The following is a 10,378-nucleotide window of genomic DNA, read 5'->3' on the forward strand; positions in this document are numbered from 1 at the left end:
TCTTGTGATATAGCAGTAGAAGAAAAATAAGCACTTGACATGTGACAAGAATGAAAATGGTGGAAGATAGAAGGTATGGGGAAGGGTAGTGAGGTGCCATTCCATGTGTCTTCCACCTCACCCAAATATCAGGCCACGTATGATTTTAATAGGTAGGTCTTGATTTCTGTTAAAAAATAGGGGTATATATGATAAGTTTGGTAATGACAGAGATATTTTTATTAGGAAAGGATAAAGAATATTATATATAGACAATATTCTAAAGCAGAGGAATATATCTGGCCCAATTCCCCAATTATATTAGAACAAACAAAAGAATAAAATGAGATATCATTTTTTTTTGTCAATTCACATTGACCCGATGCTCCTCTCATTCTCCCTTATTAATAGTAAAATATTTGGATCTTTTGGTCAATTCACGTTGACCAGAAGCTACTCTCATTCCCCCTTATTAATAGTAGTAAAAAATAAAAATAGTAAGTAATAATAAAGCCAAATAATTGATCCTAAATATGACTTCTGACCGAGAATCTAGCAACCCAAGACAGACCAAAATATCAGACACAAATTCAAACAGCTAAGCAACACGATATGAGGTAGAAACTAAGTTCAGCTATATTAACAGTCTTCTGCTCTGACTATTAATTGATCAACTAGTAAAATCCCATGTTAAATTTTTCAGTGTCTTTTGGTTGCTTGTTCTTGATACTCTGAACTGCTACCTACTAGTAAAGACAAAGAAGCTAAAAAAGCAAGTCAACTATCTATGACTATGGCTGGTTCTTTACAAAAGAAGGTACAAAAAAGACTTCATCTCATAAGTACCATATAGAAAATCAAGAAAGCAACAAAACCCCATTTTGCCCTCATGTCCATTTATTTCCAACTTCCTTGTCATAATTGTTTTTCATATAGCCAAGTGGGGTGAAACAATTACAGCCTAGTTCAGTTGAAAGTTTCATTTTTTTATCTTCAAATTTGTTGTCATATTTTGATATAGAGAAAGAGGAAGATTCTTGGTTTCACATTAGATCTGGCTTCACGGGCTTTGTGGGGTTTGTATTGAAGTAGCCAAACTGGAGTTATCTGTGTGAATATAATGATGAAAACTTGAGTTTTTGCTATTTGTCTTGTTGCTATTGGAGCTAAAAAAGGTTGCATCTTTTTTGAGGTTCTTGCTCTAATGGGGATTTGTCTGAGCTACCAAATTAAGACTGAGACCACATTTTATACTGCTGCTTCTGGTATAAGTTCACTATCTTTTTGTTTAATTTATATTTGAAAGTTCTTTGCTTTCTTGGCTTCATTTTAAGTTCTCTTTTGGCATTGGCAAGTTGATTCTGATCTCCATTTTATTCTCTTTTTTGGTTGATAATTTGGAAAGCTCTAGTAGTGTTACCACTTTATTCTACAGATGCAAAGAGTTTGATATGAACGAGTGATTTGGTGAGCTAAAGTCTTTGCTTGTTGCAAAAATCAAAGAATTTTAAAAAGGGAAAAGGAAAGGAAGACTAGGAGAAAGAAAAATGCCCTAGAACTGCAGAGGGTACTTGTTACCAAATAAAAAATAAATAAAAAAAGAAAAGGAAAAAAGATGAAAAGTAGATGGAGAAGAAATGGAGACCAAATACATCCAAAAGCAAAATTTATTTCTGGTTACTTTCAGGTTTTATGGGTAACTAAGCCCGATTACGGGTTTCGGCCGAATACAATAGTTTTTGCTCAAACAGTATATTTGTGTTACAAAATTCACTAAATAAGTACAAATATTTAAATTAAGAACCCAATTATTAGCATTTGAAGTCGTCCTTCTAAAATTCATAACCCATAAAGTTATAATCGTGGTTCCGCCTCTTGCCCGAGTATCATTTATTTGCAAACTGCAAAGAAGGTTACATTTGATTGTGCTTCAAAGATCACTAATAGTATCTCTGGAAAAGTTTCTGTTTTTGTTTTACATCTCAAAAAGAGGTTTTTGTTTTATGTATGGAAAGTTGTTTGGGCTTGAAGATTAGTAGTAGTAATTGTTTTTTATTTTTGGATATGCATCTTCATTTCATTTTCTTCTGTCTTTTGATTGCGATGTAAATGTCTTCTTTTAGGGTTGGATTCAAGAAATGCCAGTGGAAATGGTACCGAGACTAGTAATTCGAATAGCAAACGCTCGTCAGCTTCCATACCACCAACTCCTCGTAGTGAGGGTGAGATCTTGCAATCTTCCAACTTGAGGAGCTACACTTTCAGTGAACTCCGAGCAGCTACTAGAAACTTCCGTCCTGATAGCGTAGTAGGAGAAGGAGGTTTTGGTTCAGTTTTCAAAGGCTGGGTCGACGAGCATACTCTTGCAGCATCAAAGCCTGGCACTGGGATTGTGATAGCTGTCAAAAAGTTAAACCAAGAAGGGTGGCAGGGCCACAGGGAATGGCTGGTGAGTCGAGTCTTCTACTTCGAGTTGCTCAGCATATGGAATAATGTTTTCATAAAAACATTTCGCATCTCTTGGGAAGTTTGTTGTGCACATTTCCTATCTTGCAAGGTTTATTCTGTAAAGATATTTGTTTCTGGACTTCGAAATGTAACCCCATATACAGATTAGGGGGGAAAAAATCTGATCAATAAAATCGTGATGAACAGGATGACTTGATTTGCATCTAGTCGACAGTCCCAATTTATAATTTGCTACAAATGTGAAATGAATGCACTTATTAAAAGCAAGGTACCTTATGTTCTCGACCTTACCAATTTGCAGGCTGAGATAAATTATCTAGGGCAACTACATCATCCAAATCTTGTTAAATTGATCGGTTATTGCTTAGAGGAGGATCACAGGCTCTTGGTCTATGAATTCATGCCTAAGGGTAGCATGGAGAATCATCTATTCAGGAGTGAGTTCTGCATCTGTTTAATATACTTCCACCTGTGTAATTATTTAATGTTCATCTGAACAAGCCTGTGGAATCCTAGATCATACGAGGATTTTTATTTGACTCAGGAGGTTCATACTACCAACCACTTTCTTGGAGCCTTCGTATGAAAGTTGCGCTTGGCGCTGCAAGAGGCCTTGCATTTCTTCATAATGCTGAAACTAAAGTTATCTATAGAGACTTCAAGACTTCTAATATTCTGCTGGACTCGGTATGTGAATATCATTTCAAAGGGTCACTTTACATTGTCCGTCCTCTTAAAGCAAGGGTGGTGTCGAAGCCTTTTCCATGTTTTTAGATACTTGTTTATTGCACTCAATTTTACGTTTTACATCGACAGGACTACAATGCCAAGCTCTCTGATTTTGGGTTGGCCAGAGATGGTCCGACTGGTGATCAGAGCCACGTGTCTACTAGGGTTATGGGAACTTATGGATATGCTGCTCCAGAGTATCTATCTACAGGTTTGTCTTCATGCTTTCCAAGTTCATTAATTATGGTACTATTTGGTTCCTTTTACGCGGCTCAGTTTCTACTGTGGATGAAGAACTTCTACATTCTTATCTACTCATCTCGTCCTGTTTATTGTTATCTGGATTCAGAGTTTATTTGAAATAGAAGAGAGTATTATAATGGATGAACAGTTTTTCTTAATAAATTTAATTTAGTTTGAATTGAATGAACTGCACTTACATTTAGTTTAACCTAATGTTGTGTATAAAAATGTTCATGCTCTGAAAAAGTACAATCTTGGACTAGGTTGTTTCCATCTTCCTAAGTGGTCAGCCGGTCACAGATTGGTACTTGTCATAACGCGACCACTTTCTAAGCTGATCAATTTTCTCTTTGTTTGGAAGGCCATCTTACTGCAAAGAGTGATGTATACAGCTTCGGGGTAGTTCTGTTAGAAATTCTATCCGGTAAGAAAGCAATAGACAAGAATCGACCCACGGGGGAACATAATCTTGTTGAGTGGGCAAAACCTTATTTGACCAACAAACGTAGAGTTTTCAGGGTTCTAGACAGCCGTCTTGAAGGACAATATTTACTCAATCGTGCCATAAAGGTTGCTAACCTAGCTGTTCAATGCCTGTCGATGGACCCCAAGTCGAGGCCAACAATGGATGAAGTGGTAACAGCTCTAGAACAGCTTCAAGAGTCCAAGGATTTAGCGAAAAATGATAAAAAAAGTCGACAGGTTAATCAGCAGAGTCAATCAAGTTTTGCACTCAAGAAATCCTGCAGAAGCGGTGCAGAAGAGACCCCGGGAAAGACAAAGTATCCAAGACCTTCACCTTCTCTTTCCATATAAAAGAAGGAAAGGAAGTTCTTGGTATGCTAGTTACTAGCATTCTTTAGCTCAAGAACTTCTGGCATATAACTAAGAAAATGTCTTCCACTAATATGTACAGCTTGTCTTTACTCTTTTTTTGGATCATGGTTGAACTACAGATTTATGAGGAGCTAGCTGTAGGAGGAATTGCAAGCAGTGTTTGTTTTTCCTTGGAGGTACAATATTTGCTGTAAATTCCCGGATTCGGTTACTCTTATTTGTTTAGTGTATGTTAATCAACTGGGAAGTGGGAACCTTGAGCCAGAGCTGGAGGTCTAGGCGTTTAGTTTATTCGTAGCTTAGCTACGATGTTAGTAAAAAAGGCAGACTGTCGCGCAAAGCATGCTGCGTTCACGCAGGGTCCGGGGACGGGCTGGACCTCAATGGGCGTGATTAGGCAACCTACTCTGATGCAAATATTAATGGTTGATTCTGTTAGAACATGCGCAACGGAAGCAAGCATATAACCCAAGTATCACAAACATGTAAACTAGATAATGATATAATTACGAGATTAGAAGCACTAACCTCTTAAAAACGTTGCACAGGTCCTCCACAGAGCAAGAATCCAGGGTTGTAGTCTTCTGCTATGCTCCTAGTAAGACCTTGGACGAAATTGTTTTGAGTGGGCAAAAACAATACAACTCTAAAAGTGAGTTATTGAGTGAAAAATGTCTTGCTTAAGTAGACCCCAATTTCAACCAAAAGGGGGGCTAAAAATGTGTAGGATTCTGCTTTTGCAAGTAGAATCCTACTCTAACTCCAAATGATGACTTTTCTCCCAAGGCACTTTTTACCCAAGTCTGTCCAAGGTATAGTAGGGACCACAGAACAATAAGAGGCTACCAATAAAATTTGGATGAATTAATTCCTACTATAATTAATTACAGTTTATTCCACTAAAAAACTGCAATTGAACTCCTCAATATGAATTTCAAAAATTCACTAACACTTATTTTAACTCCCCGTGTTAAGATCACAAATACCAGTTAATTAAATTAAATTAAATCACTGACTATTTAATTTAATCACTAATTAAATCCTTTATAATTCCGCTTAAACTATTTCATGTGACGGATATAAAATCCACCGCCCAGGTTTTCACATGAAAACTTAAAAGCTTACATAAAAGGGGTATTATCAAACTCAAAACCGAGTCATGAATTCTATCAATTAATTATTATTTCACAAATGTTATTCGTTATTGTCCAATCTATTAGGCATACGCTAACTCTGAATAGAGTTGTACCTTTTGATAAATCAAAACAATAAACAAATCACATTGATCTTAATAATTATATCAAGATTAGGAGTATAAGTTCATTTAATGAATTGGAGAAAATGTTTTATATATATTCAGTACAAAGACACATTTTCTCTACTTGGTCCGTTCAATATACACCAAGTATACTAGCACAAGAAGTCGGAGTAAAACCACACCCATAATCAAGACAAATTATACTTTAATCTTGTGCTACAATCATCAAATATATTTTGCCCAATAATATCTTCGATTGTGAACATAATTTATTAATTATGAGAACATACAATTTAATCTTTTGTGCATGAGCTAAGACTCCATACACTAAATTATCTACTACATAACTAAAGGACACACATGTAACAAATGATCTATTTAAAATAGTACTTTATTGAATTGAATAAATCAAATAAACAATTGTTTCATAAAGAATAAAACACAACACTATGTCTAAACCACATAGTTAATAGTATATCCCAACAGATTTCACGGCTCGAACGACCTAGAGTCAACTTTAGCTACAATGTTAGTATCCTGTTTAAAATCTTATTATTTAATTCCTCTTGTATTTTGTATCATGGTCCTTGAAATGGAGATGGAGGGTTATAGTAAACGGTATAAGCGAAAATATTAAATCAATACTAAAAATTCCAACAGAATGTAGCACTTTTTGAATGGAAGAATTGTAAAATGATTATTATTTAAAATTGTACCAAACATATGACATACTGCACAAGGAATTTGGGCTTGCAAAATACTAAACATATCACCTCCAGCAAAAGAAGGCAGGGAAAAAGACTTATTCATAAATAGTCACTCCCATGGCAAGGCAAGTGGGAACCTTGGCGTAATTGGTAAAGTTGTTGTCATGTGATCAGAAGGTCAAAGCTTCTAGTCGTGGAAACAGCCTCTTGCAGAAATGCAGAGTAAGGCTGCGTACAATACATCCTTGTGGTCTGGCCCTTACCCGGACCCCGCATAGAGGGAACTTAGTACACCGGAATCCGGACTGCCCTTTTTCACTTCCATGGCCATTCGTTGAATTAGTTTTAGCTACTATTTCATATTACTATATACCACTGATTAATAAACCAAACGACTTCAGAAAATTAACATTATATTCAAAGGCAAACAAATAACTACTCCAGAAATAAATTGAAACATCACCAAATGTATCTAAAAATTAAAAAGGACAATTTGTGATATTCATATTCATAGACAATATATAATTCCATTACATATAAGTCAATAGAAATAATTGCAAATATAATAGAGCTGCGGGCTACATTTTTGTCCTAATTTCGATCCTTCTGCAGCCGCATCAGCCTCTATATATAAACCTTCCCATTTCCCCTTTTGGCTGGCTTTAACTTTCTTTTACCAGCACTTATACATCATTACTAAAATAGTAAAATGTAAAACGAAACTACTTCCCCATATACCAAAAATCTTTCCCGTTAAAAAAGAGAAAAACTGAAGGTGGAGAAAATGGTATACTTAGTATATGAAACTAAAGAAAAGTAATTTTTTTATTTTTTTGTTTTTTTGTAATGATAGTATTCAACTCAATATTTTAAGTTAAACTCGGAAATTTTTGGCCTCATAAGTCTGGCCAAACTGCCAATTAGATGGTGCCACGTTGTATGTGGTAACATAGCGATGGTCACTGGCTTTGACTTTAAAGGAGAGAGCTTGACCAACAAGCTGAGCATTGGATTGCCAGTTTTGGCCCCAATTACGGCTCATAGCCATCCATTTTGTGTTTGTACCTTTTACGAAAACTTTCTGAATGTCACCTGCACCTGCCACGTTGGTCACTATTACCATGTTGAAGTAATTAAAACCATTGATTGTGAATCTGATTCCTCCTGATTTTTTGCATGGAACCCTGTTATTTGACCAAAATAGTTAGGAAAATTGTTAGTGGAGAATTTTAACTACAAAATGCTCTACTTTTAGGCAACATTAAGAGCAAAAAAATATTATATATTCGAGCTCGTTGGAGACAACTTAGAGCAATGATAAAGTTATTTCCGTGTGACCTATAGGTCACGGGTTCTAGTCGTGAAAGCACTACATCACACCTGGTGGGGTGGAGCCCTTCCTCGTACTTGCATGACACTTTGTGCACCGAGCTACCCATTGTATTCGAGCTCGATGAATGCATCACACCATATTAATTTCTCATAGTTAAATGGGGGAGTGAGATAAAATATGTAGCATGTTATAATTGACTACAACTAATTGAATAAATTTATACAAGAAAAGCGCATCAGATTAATCGTACCAAAACCGCGTCTATTAATTGGACAAATTTAACTACCTGCAAGATGTAGCTGTAGCATGTGAATAGGTGACAAAACTATAATGAGATGTGAATTTAAAATGTTTAAATAATACTATTGTTATTCTATTTAGTGTTTGTTGGTGATAAGTGCCAATTAATATTAATATAAATAGAAGAATTTTAATTTAAAAATAGTGAGCGAGTCCCGACTCTTAAGTCTAACTTAAGCCAACCCACTACGTAAGACAACTTGACGCTAAAGTAGTCATTTCCTCTAGCTACTACCCGTAAGAGGAAAAATTAGCAGACAATGGCGGATCTACATACAGAGTTATGGGTGCTCAAGCATCCATTGTCTTTATTCGGATTTAGTATATTTACATAGGCAATTAGCAGAAAATTTAGATAAGTAATGAGTGAGCACCTATAGTTAATCTTTTTATTGTCTTTTTTCGAAACTCTTTTCGACGAGCACTCATGACTTTAAAATCTTAGATCCGCCAGTAATAGTGTAACTCCAAAACACCATCCAGTTAGCTATGGTTAGTTAAACGACAGGAAAACCCTTAACATATTACATTACATACACGAAAATTCTTGAAAATCGGAGAATTTATCCCGATGATAAAGACACTATTTCTTATTAAATAGAATGACATCTTTCTAAATTTGAAAAGAATTTAACTTGAACTTCATATTGTACACTCAATACATGCGTTTGTGGCCACACAGTACATACATGCTTAAAACGACAAGTTTTTGAAGTTTTATAACCAAACAAATATTATAGTAACATATTTAGGCCGTAAGTTTGACGGTGCAACTTACCGACGGTAGGTTACGGGGACGATGCCAGCACGATACTGAGCGAATTTGAGGAACATAGGCTCGGCAAGATCGAAATGAGGACGAGGTGGGTTGCACCACCCTCCATTATCATTAGGCAAAGCATAGTTTGGCGGACAAAAGTTTGTACCCGTTACAAATATGGACGGGTTCCCAGGGGTGCACCATTTCGGATCGGTGCACCTTATCTCAAAGCAAGCACCGCAGCTCAGCCCATTGTTGAAAAGTGCAGTGCTTAATGCTGCATTGTTCACTCCGTATCCTGCGCTGTACAAATTCCCGTACCCACACGCACCACCTGTTGGGAAAGAAGAAAAAAATACGGATATGAGTTTAACTTTATACACTGTGTAAATCAGGTTACCTAAAAAATAATTACAGATACGTACCCATTGTGCCGGAGGCATCAGCACCACCGTAAAAGGTGGCGTGGGCGCTCTCCCAGGGTCCACTGGTATAAACACCGGGGACCTTTGCGTTAGCGCCCGTCAAAAAAGAAAGAAGACTAGCAATGCAAAGCGTCCAAATTATAGCCATTTTTTCTCACTGTCACTGCTCTAGACTGAAGATGTTATATCTGTGTGAACAGAGAGAAGAAGAAAAAGAGATGGAGAGAGCTGGATATGAAATGGAGAAATGCAAATAGGGTTTTAGGCGCCAATGGAGAGTAAGGAGGAAGTTGGAGGTACTTATTGAGGGAGGGTCTAAGGAATTAGTAGACACAAGTGCATGGCTTTTAATTAATGTTAATTTTTGTAATTAAAGTTAGTATATTAAACAATCTTTTTTATGTCAGAAACGTAGAGTAGCAATATTTATCATGACTTACTCCATAAGCATAAAGGGCGGGGTATGAGGAGGTGGGGAAAGAAGTTAAGAAAGAAAATAGTACTACTATGTGCTACAAGCATACATGTGAGTTGAACGTGGTGGTGAGGATACCAAAGCTTATGGCACATGGAAATATTGGTAATGATTTAAGCTTAGGTTTATGGCAAAGTCCAAAAAATAGAGGAATTTTAGAACATCTTGATTCTATATTTCTATGGTAGTGTTGGCCCAAATAAAGGATAGTTTTGAAGATTGACAAAAGAACTCAGGGATGAACCAGGTCCATCACTGGTAGGCATAGACACGGGCAGATTCAAAGCACGTGAGATGCACATGCAGGAGATAAACGAAATCTGTCATAATAATAGATATCTCCTGATCGAAAAGGGTTGCATAATTGATAAGGAGAAGGACTCCTTACTCAACGAGAACATTATCCAATATAAGGAAGGAGTTAGGAGTTGAGATTAACTAGAACTCTTCCACCAAGGAAGAGTAGCATTAGAATTCTAGTTGTTTTCTACTCTACTAAACTCTATAAATCGCAGGAAGTTCTCATTCTACAGAATATACACAAAAGCAGAAGTTAAGCAAGAATTGAGAGCAAAATAACGAGGCAATTTTGCAAGCAGTTCGAGTGATATTTGAATGTGCGAATCTGACACTACTTGAACCAGCTAGAAGAACCAGTCCCAACTATTGTCTTTTAGTCTAGTTATTTGTAGTAGGTGGTTTTAACTTGTACCTTTTTTGCTTTATCTAGAAGCATCTGTAATAGGTACTTTGTGTTTTCAAGTTAGAGTTAACTTGAAGTTTGTCGCAAATAGCTAGAGGCTAGTTTGCTACAAAGGAATTAGAGTTAATCCTAGGTTTACAAAAGTGTTTTGTAAATGCAG

At 36.4% G+C, this 10,378-nt stretch overlaps 2 protein-coding genes across 3 annotated transcripts; one reads left to right on the plus strand and one right to left on the minus strand.

The window, feature by feature from the left end:
* Positions 1–577: 577 nt before the first annotated feature.
* On the plus strand, positions 578–4,497 carry LOC107778835 (putative serine/threonine-protein kinase PBL11). 2 transcript variants are annotated; one of them, XM_016599154.2, is made up of 7 exons: positions 578–596; positions 1,172–1,244; positions 2,103–2,428; positions 2,750–2,885; positions 2,993–3,135; positions 3,265–3,388; positions 3,782–4,497. In XM_016599154.2, exons 2-7 carry the CDS (start codon positions 1,184–1,186, stop codon positions 4,234–4,236), a joined length of 1,245 nt encoding a protein of 414 aa, XP_016454640.1. In that variant the 5' UTR covers positions 578–596; positions 1,172–1,183; the 3' UTR covers positions 4,237–4,497. The 2 variants fall into 2 exon arrangements, with proteins under 2 accessions (XP_016454640.1, XP_016454639.1); XM_016599153.2 differs by lacking the exon at positions 578–596 and adding an exon at positions 652–796.
* A 2,599-nt stretch (positions 4,498–7,096) lies between these two features.
* LOC107778836 (expansin-A3-like) lies at positions 7,097–9,188 on the minus strand. Its single transcript, NM_001325264.1, is given in 3 exon segments — positions 7,097–7,406; positions 8,634–8,949; positions 9,041–9,188. Coding segments are annotated over 3 exon segments (774 nt in total).
* Positions 9,189–10,378: the final 1,190 nt, after the last annotated feature.

Source organism: Nicotiana tabacum, chromosome 24 (genome assembly GCF_000715075.1).
Source record: "Nicotiana tabacum cultivar K326 chromosome 24, ASM71507v2, whole genome shotgun sequence".
Lineage (NCBI taxonomy): Eukaryota > Viridiplantae > Streptophyta > Magnoliopsida > Solanales > Solanaceae > Nicotiana > Nicotiana tabacum.